At 44.5% G+C, this 15,959-nt stretch overlaps 1 protein-coding gene across 1 annotated transcript in view; it reads right to left on the bottom strand.

Annotated features, from left to right (window-relative positions):
• The window catches only part of shroom3 (shroom family member 3), a 646,471-nt gene extending 630,994 nt beyond the window's left edge, over window positions 1-15,477 (bottom strand). The window contains exon 1 of the mRNA XM_085964404.1: window positions 14,393-15,477. Coding sequence (XP_085820530.1) covers window positions 14,393-14,542 — 150 coding nt within the window. The 5' untranslated portion in view covers window positions 14,543-15,477. The remainder of the gene's footprint in view (window positions 1-14,392) is intronic.
• Window positions 15,478-15,959: the final 482 nt, after the last annotated feature.

The raw sequence follows: 15,959 nt of genomic DNA, 5'->3' as shown, positions 1-15,959 counted from the left end.
TTCTCAGAGTGCCCTTCGGGGTAACAAATGGGGTCTCGGTCTTCCAACGTGAGATGGACCGCATGGTTGACGAGAATAAACTACAAGCTACCTACACCTATCTGGACAATGTCACTATCTGCGGGCACAACCAGCAAGACCACGATCTAAATCTTGCGAGATTTTTAAAAACTGCCCTAAAGCTGAATCTAACCTACAACGAAGACAAATGTGTCTTCAACACAACCCGTCTCTGTATCCTCGGCTGTGTGGTGGAAGATGGGGTAATTGGACCGGACCCTGACCGATTACGCCCCCTGAAGGAACTGCCCCTGCCACACAATCCCAAAGCTTTAAAAAGGTGCCTGGGATTTTTTTCGTATTATGCTCAATGGGTGCCCAATTACTCTGATAAGGCCCAACCCCTCATTTAATCGACGTCCTTCCCACTATCAGCTGAAGCTCAGGAGGCTTTCACCAGTATCAAACAGGACATTGAAAGGGCTGCACTGTGTGCAGTGGACGAAAGCATTCCCTTTCAAGTCGAAAGCGATGCGTCAGACTTTGCCTTAGCTGCGACCCTCAATCAGGCTGGGAGACCTGTGGCCTTCTTCTCCCGAACCCTTCAGGGACCTGAAATCAGGCACTCTTCTGTCGAGAAGGAGGCACAGGCTATAGTGGAGGCAGTGCGGCACTGGAGACACTACCTAGCCGGCAAACGTTTCACCCTGCTCACCGACCAGCGGTCGGTGGCTTTCATGTTTAATAACAAACAAAGGGGGAAAATCAAGAATGACAAAATACTCAGGTGGAGGATCGAACTATCCACGTTCGACTATGATATTATGTACAGGCCGGGAGCCCTTAATGAACCCCCAAACACCCTATCGCGGGGAATGTGTGCCAGCATTCATACGGACAAATTACAGGGTCTCCACAACGACCTCTGTCACCCAGGGGTCACCCGACTATACCATTTTATAAAGTCCCGCAATCTGCCCCACTCCATCGAGGAGGTCAGGGCAATGACCAGAGCCTGCCGCATCTGTGCGGAATGCAAGCCTCGTTTCTACAGGCCTGACCGTGCACACCTTATCAAAGCCACACGGCCATTCGAGCGCCGAAGTCTGGACTTCAAGGGACCCCTTCCCTCTGCCGATGGTAACGTATACTTCGTCAATATCATCGATGAATATTCCCGCTTCCCCTTCGCCATTCCCTGCCCAGACATGACCAGTGCCACGGTCATCAAGTGTCTCTGTAATCTATTCTGCATGTTTGGCATGCCGAACTACATACACAGTGATAGGGGGACGTCATTCATGAGTGACGAGCTGCGCCAGTTCTTGCTCTCGAAGGGGATAGCCACTAGCAGAACCACTAGCTACAACCCCCGGGGTAATGGGCAAGTGGAAAGGGAGAATGCTACTGTTTGGAAGGCTGTCACGTTAGCCTTAAAGTCAAAAGGCCTTCCGACCTCCCGCTGGCAGGAAGTCCTCCCAGACGTGCTCCACTCCATAAGGTCTCTGTTATGTACAGCCACTAATGCTACCCCTCACAAAAAGATGTTCGTTTTCCCCCGGAAATCCACCTCGGGCATATCTCTACCCGCGTGGCTGACGTCTCCGGGGACAGTACTATTGCGGAAGCACGTGAGAGGCCATAAAACGGACCACCTTGTGGAAAAGGTACAGCTCCTCCATGCAAACCCTCAGTACGCCTATATCGAATTGACGGGCGAGAGGACACTGTTTCCATAAAAGACCTCGCTCCCTCGGGGAGCGGAGAGAACGATGGGAGACTACCCGATGAAGACCTACACTACAAAGAGACAGGACGCCCAGAGGTATCAATACCCAACTTTAACCTGGAGGACACTGCAGATAACTTGGAAGACACTGCGGAGGCCCGGACAGCGGAGGAACCAGAATCCACTCCCCTAGAGGCACCCCAGCCGGCTTTGCGCTGATCACTGAGAACTGCAAAACCTCCTGACAGACTCACTTATACCAACTTTTAAGAAACATCACCCCGATGGACTAAATCTATAGAAGGGGTGAATGTAATGAAATCTGTTTGTCTTGATCCTGTATTCGTTTTGCACTCATGTATATTACCCTCCCCCACTGTGTATAGTTTCACTTCCTCTTTCCCGACTAACCTGGGAGGTTCCAGGTCTTGGCTCTTGGCTCCGCCCCTGACTTCCCTTACATAAAGATCCCAGGATCTGTATGACTCATTCCTGTGAACCAGTCGGCGTGTTGAGATGTTAGCTCTGATCTTAGTGATTAAAAGCCAACTTGTTTAAGTCTATAACTTCTAGTTTTATGCTTATTGAAGGCCCATCAGTTGGTCTGCCATTTCTTTGTTCCCTATTATAAATTCCCCTGATTCTGACTGCAAGGGACCTACGCTTGACTTCACCAATCTTTTTCTCTTCACATATCTATAAAAGCTTTTACAGTCAGTTTTTATGTTCCCTGAAAGCTTACTCTCATATTCTATTTTCCCTTTCTTAATTAATCCCTTTGTCCTCCTTTGCTGAATCCTAAACTGTTCCCAATCCTCAGGTTTATTGCTTTTTCTGGCCAATTTATATGTCCTCTCCTTGGATCTTATGCTATCCCTAATTTCCATTGTTAGCCACAGTTGAGTCACCTTTTTTGTTTTATTTTTATGCCAAACTGGGATGAACAAATTCTGTAGCTCATCCATTCGGTCTTTGAATGTTTGCCATTGCCTATCTACTGTCAACCCTTTGAGTGCCATTCCCCAATCAATCCTACCCAACTCGCTCCTCAGACCACGTAGTTTCCTTTATTTAAATTAAAGACCCTAGTCTCTGAGTCAACTACTTCATTCTCCATCTTAATGAAGAATTCGATCATATTATGATCGCTCCGACCCAAGGGGCCTCGTACAACAAGATTGCTAATTAATCCTTTCTCGTTACATAATACCCAGTCTAAGATGGCCTGATCTCTGGTTGGTTCCTCGACATATTGGTCCAGGAAACCATCCCGTAAACACTCCAGGAATTCCTCCTCCACAGTATTGTTACTCATTTGGTTGGCCCAATCTATATGTAGATTAAAGTCACCCATGATGACTGCTGTGCCCTTATTGCACGCTTCTTTAATTTCCCTTTTAATGCCATCCCCAACCTCCGCCTTACTGTTTGGAGGTCTATATACCACTCCCACTAACGTTTTTTTCCCCTTAGTATTTCTCAATTCTACCCATACAGATTACACATCATCAGAGCTAATATCCTTCGTTACAATTGTGTTAATCCCTTCTTTAACCAGTAATGCTACCCCTCCTCCCTTTCCTTTTTGCCTATCTTTCCTGAATATCGAATACCCCTGGATGTTGAGTTCCCAGTCTTGGCCATCCTTGAGCCACGTTTCCGTAATCCCAACCAAATCATATTCATTTACCTCTATTTGCGCAGCCAATTATCCACCTTATTACAAATGCTCCTCGCATTAATACACGAAGCCTTCAGGCTTGTTTTTTTAACGCTCTTAGACCTATTAGAATTAATATTTACTGTGGCCACGTTTGATTTAAACCGTTGATTTCTCTGACTGCCACTTTTGTTTTTCTCCTTCCTATCTTTTGCTTTTATCCTCGTTTCCCTTTCCTCTGTCTCCCTGCTCAGGTTCCCAACCCCCTGCCATTTTAGTTTAAACCCGCCCCCACAGCACTAGCAAACACTCCCCCTAGGACATCGGTTCCAGCCCTGCCCAGGTGCAAACCGTCCGGTTTGAACTGGTCCCACCTCCCCCAGAACCGGTTCCAATGTTCCAGGAACTTGAATCCCTCCCCCTGGCACCATTCCTCTAGCCACGTATTCATCTGAAGTATCCTTCTATTTCTACTCTGACTAGCACGTGGCACTGGTAGCAATCCTGAGATTACTACCTTTGAGGTCCTGTTTTTTAATTTATCTCCTAACTCCCTATATTCCGCTTTTAGGACCTCATCCCGCTTTTTACCTATATCGTTGGTGCCTATATGCACCACGACAACTGGCTGTTCACCCTCCCCTTCCAAGATGTTCTACAGCCGCTCGGAGACATCCTTGACCCTTGCACCAGGGAGGCAACACACCATCCTGGAGTCTCGTTTGCGGCCGCAGAAACGCCTATCTATTCCCCTTACAATTGAATCCCCTATTACTATAGCTCTACCCCTCTTTTTCCTCCCATTCTGTGCAACAGAGCCACCCCTGGTGCCAGGAAGTTGGCTGCTGCTGCCTTCCTCTGATAAGCCATCCCCCCCAACAGTACTCAAAGTGGTGCATCTGTTGGAGAGGGGGATGGCCACAGGGGACCCCTGCACTACCTGCCTGCACCTAGTACTCTGCCTGTTGGTCACCCGTTCCCTTTCTTCCTGTCCAACCTCTACCTGCGGTGTGTCCAACTCCGTAAACATGCTATTCACGATGTCCTGAGCATTGTGAACGCTCCAGTATGCATCCAATCGCAGCTCCAGTGCCGCAATGCGGTCTGTCAGTAGCTGCAGCTGGATGCACCTCCTGCACATGTAGTTGTCAGGGACACAGGAAGTGTCCCTGAGTTCCCACATATCGCAGGAGGAGCATATCACGTGGCCGGGCTGTCCTGCCATGACTTACCCTTTAATTAATTGAATTTAAATTAAATCAATCAATCCCACTAATTACACTACAGTTAACTGGTTTACCAACAGTTCCCGCTACACCAGAGAGACCTTAGAAACTATAAACCACAGAGTTAACGTTTAAAAAAAAAAGAAATACTCACCAACCAATCACTTACTTGCTTCCTGGTGACGTCACACTTGGATTACTTTTTACCTCTCTCCCCCGCTGTTGAATTGGTCGGGCCTCGCCTCGCTGTTCCTTTATAGTCACCGCGCTCGCTGCTCCACTCCCAGATGCGCTCTGGTCGGGCCTCGCCTCGCTGCTCCTTTATAGTCACCTCACCTCACTGCTCACACCCAGGTCCGATGCTCTGGTCGGGCCTCACTGCTCGTTGCCGGTTTTATGCATCAACAGACAATCTCACTCATAAGTATTAAAGATAGTTGTTATAAAAGATAGAAATATTACTGTATTACAATATAGATATTCTTCTGAAGTTGGGGGAATGTTAAAGATAGTTGACACGTGATGAGGATCTGTGGGTTTTCATTTATATTTCATAAGTGAACTGACCTGATAACTCACAAGCGACTAAATGAAACTTAAAAGAAAAGCCACAAATGGTGGAAATCTGATGAAGAGTCTCACCCAAAACATTAGTCTGTCTCATTCAAATACGAATGCTTTGTACTTCCAGCATTTTTGTTTTATTTTACTAAGTCAAGTTAAATATGGTGTAAGGTATAAAACTAGCGCGTTTGAGGATAGTTCCTTTGGTGAAATAAAAGATTTTCCTGGTTATTAGGAACTTTTACTCTGATCTTCCATTATAGTAAAGTCATATCTAAGTGAAATTTCAGGAATGCAAGAAATTACTGACAGTAAAATGAAATGTTCCCTTCTCTCATTTTGATGAAGTCATGAGTGAGTTGTACAGTAGTAATGTAATATCAGCAAGATATAATTCTTAACCCACTTGATCATAATACAGTCAGGTTAAACAATTTAGATGTAAATACTCATTTTAAATATGCACTATATTGACACAGGTTGCAGAAGGGTTCTTATGACATCATGAGTAAATTCCCCTCTCCCGTGCTATCTGCTTTCCATTACAAAATGATTTCTATAAAACACGGAGAGGATGTCAACATATTTGATAAAATGAGCTTTACTCTGCAGCTGGCCTGTTGCTTTACTTGACAATGTTTGCTGCAAAGAGTGAAATAATACTCAATTCTGAGTACTGACTACTCTGACCTTGATAAATGCAAAAATTCACCTAAAATGTTGAGAATAAAAATAAAATTATATTGCACAGGAGGACCAAACTATCCACCAGACTATTATATATTTAATTCAATGGGCTGTATTTTCCGATGCCTACGGGTGTGCACACCCATAGGGACATCGGAAATGCCGGTTTCAGGCATGCGAAGCGCATGCGCATAAAACCGGTATTTCCGATCAGTCAAGAATTTTCTTGACAGATCGGACGCCTGCCCTGGAGAAGGGCCTCTGCGGGCGGATAGTTCCGCTTTCTGGAGAACCTCCGCCTGCAGAAAACCCTTAGAAATCTTACGCCTGATAGAAGCAGGCGTAGGGCCTGCTTTTACCAGCATAACAGTTGAAAAATGTTTTTTAAAAATTTCACTCATTTATAATTTTTAAATACTTTTAAAAAACGTTTATTTTTAGCCTCGTAAAAAACGTTACTTTTTCCAAAAAATTTAATTTGTTTAAAATTTTTAATTTATTGTAATTTTAACTCATTTTAAAAATGTGATGATTTTTTAAAAAATTATTGAATGTTTTACTGTGTTTTTGGGGTGATCTCCATTCATATATTTGACAGTACTATCTGTCAAGTGTTATGAAAGGTGATTCCCTTCTGCTATTGGCTGGTTTGGCCCACGTGATCCCAGAGACGCTTGCAAACCGCATGCGCCTCTGGGATATGTGGGCCCTGCGCATTGAGTTTGGAGAGGCCCAGGAGCGGAAGTGTCCGGACCTCGGGAGCCCTCAGCTAAGTTCGTAGGTTTTTTCCAGATCGGAGGCCTCCGCACGCAGGAAGCCTCCGATCGGAAAATACGAGCCAACATGTTTAGGTTAATGACTGTGAGCAAGTGCAGTGTCAAAAAAGCTATTTGATAAGAGAACACCTGGTAAACAAAATGATCCAATTACACATAATCCTTTACAAATCAGTATGAAAAAATATAAAGATTAAATTATAGGGTCTGCTGCTACATTGTGCTTTATCCAACATCTCCCATCTAGAAGTTTTAATGCAATTACTGCTTACCGGGAAAAACAAATGTTATTTTACTATTTGTACAATGCCTACATGAACTTTAAAAATGCAAACCTTTTGCCAAGCCAGCCACAACACAGCTATTAACACAAATCTGAACTACAAGGCAAAGTCTCTTAACCTTACTGTTATTTGACAAGTGGGTTAACGCACCACTTCCTTTCTGATTTCCATCACTGAAAACTATCCAATTAAATATATATATTTTTTTTAAATAAATTATTTTTAAATAAAAGAACTTACTGTAAAATAGGCAGACTAGGATGTCTGGAACAGTTCTTTAAAACGATTCCCGTTTTACAGTTTAAACAAACCAGGCTGACTAAGCTGCACATGTTTTTGGCATTCCTTTGCCTATCCTGGAGCACAGCCAAAGTTTCAGCTACATTCCGCATGTTCACTTCCCAGCTTCTATGAGACTGCTTCTTAAACATGGACCTTGATATCAGTTTGGATGGAAGGCTTTTGTACTCTCTTTTTCCTCCTTTTAAGAAAAGTTTTTCACTGAGCAAATGAAAAATGTGCTCATTGGCATGAACAACTGACATCAGACAATATCCAAAAGTTGTAAATTTGTACGTTATTATGCAAAAGACTGCTTTAAGGTCACATTTCACAAGCTCACTAAAGGAAGACAGACTTTTTTTGGCTCAGTGTTGTTCATCGCAGAGCTTTTCAGGTCTAATCTATGTATGCAAAATTCACCATGTCGCTCTGCACCTGGCTCTAAACACAAATGTAATGTGCTGTTCCCTCTACAAAGAATGAACAAACATCAGTTTTTAAACACGGACTTCAAACTATGGAGCTTTAGAAATCAAACAAGCTCTGGAAATGTCAAATATGAAATAAAATACAATTCATAGTTCACTAATTTGAGGCTGTGCTACGACACATTTATATATTAATTTTAAAAAAATCTCAAAACATAACTGAGGTGCTTCTCAGATAGATTCCAGAATCAACTGGAAATCACTTCATTTACAGTCCTTGGAAGACAAAGATGTTGTGCTAAAGAGATGCAAGTGCAGTAAATATTCCATAATGCAGCTCAAAGAACCAGGAGCCAAGGTTACATTTTTGAGGATGTAACTGGTAAAATAGATAAGGGAGAACCAGTGGATGTGGTGTATTTGGACTTTCAAAAGACTTTCGATAAGGTCCCGCATAAGAGATTAGCGTGTAAAGTTAAGGCACATGGGATTGGGGGCAAGGTATTGACTGGTTGGCAGACAGAAAGCAAAGAGTTGGAATAAACGGGTCTTTTTCCAAGTGGCAGGCAGTGACTAGTGGGGTACCGCAGGGATCGGTCCTCGGACCCCAGCTAGTCACAATATATATTAATGATCTAGGCGAGGGAACTAGATGTAATATCTCCAAGTTTGCAGACGACACAAAGCTGAGTGGACGTGTGTGCTGTGAGGAGGATGCCAAGAAACTCCAGGATGATTTGGACAGGTTGGGTGATTGGGCAGAAGCATGGCAGATGCAATATAACGTGGATAAATGCGAGGTTATCCACTTTGGTGTCAAAAACAGGAAGGCAGATTATTATCTAAATGGCAATAGATTGGGAGAAGGGGAAGTGCAACGAGACCTGGGTGTCCTTGTGCACCAGTCGCTGAAGGTAAGCATGCAGGTGCAGCAGGCAGTTAAGAAGGCAAATGGTATGTTGGCCTTCGTAGCGAGAGGGTTCGAGTACAGGAACAAGGATGTCTTGCTGCAGTTGTACAGGGCCTTGGTGAGACCACATCTTGAGTATTGTGTGCAGTTTTGGTCGCCTTATCTGAGGAAGGATGTTCTTGCCATGGAGGGAGTGCAGCGAAGATTCGCCAGGCTGATACCTGGGATGGCAGGAATGACGTATGAGGAGAGATTGGGTCGATTGGGCTTATACTCGCTGGAGTTTAGAAGAATGAGAGGGTTTCTCATTGAAACTTATAAAATTCTAACAGGACTAGACAGACTAGATGCAGGAAGGATGGCCCCGATGGTCGGGAGTCCAGAACCAGGGGTCACAGTCTAAGGATAAGGGGTAAGCCATTTAGGAGAGAGATGAGGAGGAATTTCTTCACCCAGAGAGTGGTGAACCTGTGGAATTCTCCACCACAGAAGGCAGTAGAGGCCAATTCATTAAATATATTCAAGGAGTTGGATATATTTCTTAAGGCTAAAGGGATCGAGGCATATGGAGAGAAGGCAGGGACAGGGTACTGATTTTGGATGATCAGCCATGATCTCATTGAATGGCGGAGCAGGCTCGAGGGGCCGAATGGCCTACTCCTGCTCCTATCTTCTATGTTTCTATAGCTGGAAGTCTTACAAGATATAGGATGGCTGTATTGGTCCAATGTACTAATTTGTGTTTCTCCTTCTCCCCCAACCCATGCAGTAGTAACATTTCATAATTGTGTTTTGTTTCCCAGTAACCTAATACCAAAAACTATCATAATACTTGTCAAACAATATCATTCACCTTAAGATTTTACATGACTACCTTTATTACCTTTTCACCAATCTGCTCAGTACATCGGTTACATTTCAGTAAGAAGTCAAATATTTGTTCTATGGCTTAAGTAAATCAACCAGTTTAATGAAACAGTTAAGTGTTAGGAATAAAAACAGAAAATGCTGGAAATACTCAGCAGGTCAGGCAGCATCTGTGGAGCGAGAAACAGAGTTAACGTTTCAGGTCGATGACCCTTCAGTGTTCTGACGAAAGGTTATCGCCCTGAAACGTTAACTCTGTTTCTCTCTCCACAGATGCTGCCTGACCTGCTGAGTATTTCCAGCATTTTCTGTTTTTATTTCAGATTTCCAGCATCTGCAGTATTTTGCTTTTGTATTAGAATTAAATGTTAGGGTTCTGATGATGTCCATTAACTATGTAAACTTTGCTTTCATGGTTTACAACACCACAACTGCTCAAATGATCCAGAAAAATGGAAGCAAGGAAGGGGAGAGAAATAAGAAATTTAAATTTCCTAACAGTTGCAAAGCTATTTAACTTTTCTTTTCACATCGACTTGCTCTGCTTCCTGCCTCTCCTGAAGGCACTGACTCTTTGCTGGGGAATGGTTCCACCATCGATTGGCACCCTCCAGTACCAAGTGATCATTCTTCATTGTAAGCCTCAACAGAAAATGCTGCAGGTTATGACTACAGGGGGGAATCACAGCCCAACCTCATCTTGTCATCACCAGATTTTAAAGACGGTGTTAGAAATTCGTCTCGGGCGGTGGCGCAAAGTGGGCGGTGTCGGATCGGCCGTCCGTTATCCGCAGCAACCGATATTCAGTCTATTGCAGTCAATGGTACGGAGTATCAGGCACTACGTATAACGGGCAACCAATCCGATACCACCAATTTTTTGCCACCACCCGAGACGGATTTCTAGGCCATAGACTTTCAACGGTGGTCACTAATTGCAATCAGGAGTGGGAATCTCGGGTTGCTTTTCCTCTGCCTAAGCCAGGAGCACTGAAGCCAATTGTAAGGCACCCACAGCTAAACTGAGCACAGACCGGGGATTGAACTGGTGCCTTTCTTTGAGTTTTAAGTTCTAAACAGGTGCCTATGTTGAAAGTCACCATGAGGGGATATTAGTAAGAAATGGAAAATGGTACAGGTATTTAAATAATACTTCTTGAAGTAGTGTGACTGAGTATAATAGTTTTCTACAATTCAGCATTTTAAGTTAGAGCAGTCATAAGAACATAAGAAATAGGAGCAGGAATAGGCCACTAGGCCCCTCGAGCCTGCTCCGCCATTCAATAAGATCATGGCTGATCTTGGGCTCAAAGCCACTTCCCTGCACGCTCCCCATAACACTTCACCCCCTTATCTTGTAAAAATCTGTCTATCTCCACCTTAAATGTATTTAATGACCCAGCCTCCACGGCTCTCTGGGGCAGAGAATTCCACAGATTTACGACCCTCAGAGAAGTTCCTCCTCATCTCACTTCTAAAAGGGCGACCCTTTATTCTGAAACTATGCCCCCGAGTTCTAGATTTCCCCACAAGGAGAAACATCTTCCCTGCATCTACCTTGTCGAGCCCCCTCAGTATCTTATATGTTTCGATAAGATCACCTCTCATTCTTCAAAATTCCAATGAGTATAGGCCCAACTTGTTCAACCTTTCTTCATAAGTCAACCCCTTCAACTCAGGAATCAACCGTGTGAATCGTCTCTGAACTGCTTCCAATGCAAGTATATCCTCCCTTAAATAAGGAGACCAAAACTGTACGCAGTACTCAAGGTGTGGTCTCACCAATACCCTGTACAGTTGTAGCAGGACTTCCCTGCTTTTATACTCCAACCCCCTTGAAATAAAGGCCAACATTCCATTTGCCTTTTTGATTACTTGCTGCACCTGAATGCTAACTTTTTGTGTTTCGTGCACAAGGACCCCCAGGTCCCTCTGAACTGTAGCATTTTGTAATCTCTCCATTTAAATAGTAATTTGCTTTTTTATTTTTCCTGCCAAAGTGGATAACCTCGCACTTTCCCACATTATACTCGATCTGCCAAATGTTTGCCCACTCACTTAGCCTGTCTATATCCCTTTGCAGATTCTTTGAGTCCTCTGCACAACTTGCTTTCCCACCCATCTTTGTATCATCCGCAAACTTGGCTACATTACACTCGGTCCCTTCATCCAAGTCATTAATGTCGATTGTAAATAGTTGAAGCCCCAGCACCGATCCTTGTGGCACCCCACTAGTTACCGTTTGCCAACCAGAAAATTACCCATTTATCCCGACTCTCTGCTTTCTGTTAGTTAGCCAATTCTCTATCCATGCTAATATCTTACCCCCAACTCCGTGAGCTCTTATCTTATGCAGTAACCTTTTATGTGGCATCTTATCGAATGCCTTCCGGAAATCCAAATACACCACATCCACCGGTTCACCCTGCTCGTTACATCCTCAAAGAACTCCAGCAAATTTGTTAAACATGATTTCCCTTTCAAATTCAGTCCCCATGAATTTGAAAACCCTCAACTATTACAGTACACCAATGCACTACAATGAGAATTTTGAAATATACAGTACTTTTCCCAGTATTCAAAATATTTTTTGCCAAAAAATTACTTCATCACATCAGCCATTCTCTCATTTGTTCTATCCCCTTTCAGTTATTTTCCTCCACTCTTTAGGTTCCCCCATGTTAACACATTCTATAGTTTAGCATCACTGCACCCTCAAGTTTAAAGAAACACAATGAAGTGTCTTGAAAGACAAGGATCCAAAGGGCAGAAAATTGCTGACAAATGCCAGCAGGTTGATCAGTCACAATAACTGTTTGCAACAGCAATATGGAAACAGAATCAGACATTAAGCTGTCACAGGCTTCCATCTTACACTATTTCACAGCTGCCAGTTTATAGTGCACATCGGCCACTACTTTTCCTCTATTTTCCCTTTCTCAAGCTTTGAATTAAATTGTTCAGTTCTGTGATTGACATAAGCATATGAGTTTTGGTGCACCGAGGAGGTTACATTGCTAATCATTTATATATGGGCAGCAGTCGGCGCTGTCATGGTAGGTCAGAAGACAAGCCAGAGTTTTCCAAAGCAGCAACTGGAAAGCACTTTTACTTTATAACAGCTTTGATGGAAATGATTACTAAACTGGACCTTTATAATAATCAGAATTTATTATCCATTCAGTGCTGGTGCGCATAGATCTTCACACACCATGAACATTTCAGCCCAGTAGGTCTCCTAAAGCAAGCTAGCACAACACAATTAGCTCTCAACGCCACACTGAAAAACAATAAAAGGGTGCAAGGGCAGCACACCCTCCTTGTGCGCCGAGTGATTAATCTTTATTTTCCAATAAGTAGTTGTGCCAGAAACTATATTTTAAAAAACTACCACTGCACTAAAACAAAAGAGTACAGATGGAAACAGTCAATAAGTTGGACCTCCAACTTCAATTTCATGAGGGAACGTTAATCTTGAGCACCTGCAGTACTCCTCATTATCCAGGTTCTGTTAAAAAAGATCCCACCGCCCTGCACTCTTCTCTCCTGAAGCTTCAAATTCATATTGAGGTAGGGTTCATGGGCCACCCTCTATTACCCAAGTGGGTGTACTTTAGTTATTACCTCGACAATGAGTGTTATGAGGCTGTTCACTCTGGGATGGCAGGAGGGAGGAAAAAGGGGATTACAGCCACAGTTTGGTAACAAGGAACTTTCCAGAAGTTGTCACTGGATAGCAAAATCAGGATGATTTTTCCCACACCCCCCACTATTCCAGAAGCAGTGACCATTTGTACTGCTCCCAACAGGTATGTCCAGATTCTTTTAAACAGTATAAAAGTTGTTATAAAGTTGTCACCCAAGTCATAGAGTTCTTAAAGACAAGTGACATCACAATGTGGTGTGACAGTGAAATAGTAATTTCTCAGTGTCACTGGCACATGTATAATATAAATATACATAAAATAAAAATAGTAAGGTCACTGTGTGCCAGAAACAGATTGCTGCCTGCCATACAATCTCCTGCCATACAATCGCCATCATATTCCAGAAAGCTCCTGCTCCAGCTGCAAGGCCTCCTGAACAGGTGAGTCATCTGTCTGCACTGCTCTGGCCAAGGCTCCCAAGAGCTGGGCACAAGAGCAGCCAGGGACGACAGGCACTCGGATTCTTCCTCCCTCCCAATCAGGAAGCACCTACACTTCATTCTGCGCCCACCCTCCATGGTGCAGGCAAAATTGAAACCCGAGGCCACGTGCGGAAACCAGGACTGCGTCCGACTCCCTCGCTCACTGCCAATACATTCATCTATCGGGGAGTTGAAGGAGGAAAGTATCTATTACGACAACCACTAACTACTCTATTCAACGATCTGTACAAACGGGTCAGCAAAACGTCATCATCCAGTAATGGCGTTATTTAAATAATGGTGTTATTTCTGTATTTCCATCATCTGACCTGTAAATTGACCCCGAGTAGAGGTTCAGAAGCCGCGTTGTGCTGGTATGTGAGTGCGTCCAAGTGATGCAGCTCCCAGTGGCATCACACACACTCACTGCATGTTTGCCATTAAAGGAGCGGGTTGTTGTGGAAACCGGATCCCTTGTACTCATTAATTCAGTACAGAAGTTCCATCTCCCTCTTTATTCCGAAGGAAAGACGCGCTCTAGCGAGGACAAACCATCCTCCAACCAATCTGGCTTATTTTGCGCTCTCACCAAAAATATCAGGGTGAAAGGAAGCAGTAATTTAACATTCTCCATCAAAGCGTACACTGATTTTAAACTAAATCCAACACTGAAACTCATTTAAAAAATCCAGTTTCTTCCATACAGTTTAAAATACAAACTGCAGGACCTACACGGATGACCATGGATTAACATCTTTCAAATGACTGGAACTCCGTAGGCGGTGGTTGCATAAGGGAAAGCGGAATGTGTTGTCTCGCTTTCTTCCCGCGAGTGTGTGATGGTTCTTACCTTCGAGATGATCAGCGGCTCCCCATGTTCAAGGCCACCTTTCAACGTGAATCCCCACGGCGCGCCTCCCTGGAGAAACACTTCCACATTCACAGAGTTGTGCCTTCCTTTCTGTCTTTCGGCTCTTGCTCTGTACACACTCGAGTGCATCGTTCCTCCTCTTTCTACACTCAGATAAAACGCTCAGATAAATACGCCCCGAAATGCAATATTTTTTTACAATGAAACCTGCCCGACAGCAAAATAAAACCCCGATCTCCGCACAGTCGATCTAGTTTCTCTGCAGAACCACCGTTTCAACTGGTGTACTTCAGTCAACACCATTCCTTCAAGCACTTCAGCATCATCTCAATGGCAGACTCCAAGATGCTCGCGGACATTTCCACAATGTTTTCCTCTCTCTCTCTATGACAAAATAAATGCACCGAATACTCCTTTAAAATAATAGGAGGGTCTTAAAAAACACCGAAATATGACAAACTTGGAAAAGTAGCAGCTGCAGGGGCTGGTCTGCAGAAACTTTTCACTCTTGATTGATGATCTGTCTTCTCTCCATTGACCATTACACTGGGGCTTCTGGTGGAGGGAGAAGGCGCTTTCCTGTCACCGCTCCCGGCTCCTGACGTTCTCCAGCCTTTCTGTCAAAAAAGGGAGCGAATTCCAGTCACCTGCGCCTTTTCTTCCCCCAACCTCCTCCCTTCCCCAACAAATCTCACTGATTATAACACGGCGTTGAAGGGAGTTGGGTAGGGGTGCAGTCTGTTGGCAGGTCGCTGTAAGTTGGGTTTGTGGACCGGGAGAGCATGCTGGAGTCGGTGTCCCGCTCCTGCTCCCAGCTCGCCCTGTGATGGGGCAGCGCTTGTCCGTGCTCAGCTGGAACGCCTCCCGCGCCGAGTCTTTCTGCGCTGCAGCTGCCAACAGCGCCTCCGGCTTTTCTCTTATCTCTCCCTCCCTGCTGTGTGCTGCTCCTCCGCTGCAGCGCCTCTCTTGCACTATTTCCCCCAGCACCTGTACCCCTACTCCCCGTCTCGCTGCAGCGCCTCTCTCGCTGCTCCTTTCCTCCGTGCGCCCAGCGCTCGCCGTTCCACACTGACCAGGAAGTTTGGACGCACACCGCCGCATGCGCTCTGGCCCTTGCACCCAACACCCTCCGCTTCTCTGCACGGCCGCAGGGGGCGCTGTCGGTCAAAGGATCTCCCCGGGAGGAGAGCGAAGGCGCGAGCAGAGGATGCTTAAATGAACCTTGTGTCTGCTTTCCTGAAATACAGAGGGGGGCGGGAAGGAGAGAGACGCGAGCATTGACTAATTTACAGTAGCAATTTTACACATTTCAGCAAAGGGAGCTCATAGTGTCGCTTGAAGTACCTGCAGAATGTTAATACAACACCCTTTAACATTCTATTTCACTGTAGCATTACAAGTTAGGTATCCAATAGTGATCATAACACGATCGAGTTCAACATAGCGTTTGAAAGGGAGAAACGTGAAACAGCTACTAAGATTCTAGGCAGCTGTCTCCCATCCTGCCAGTACACTTCACACCTAATCTTGCCGTCTTTTGCCTCCA

This window comes from Somniosus microcephalus, chromosome 2 (genome assembly GCF_052327205.1).
Source record: "Somniosus microcephalus isolate GS21.2 chromosome 2, FLI_Smic_1.0, whole genome shotgun sequence".
NCBI lineage: Eukaryota > Metazoa > Chordata > Chondrichthyes > Squaliformes > Somniosidae > Somniosus > Somniosus microcephalus.
This window is presented reverse-complemented; position numbering and strand designations above follow the sequence as displayed.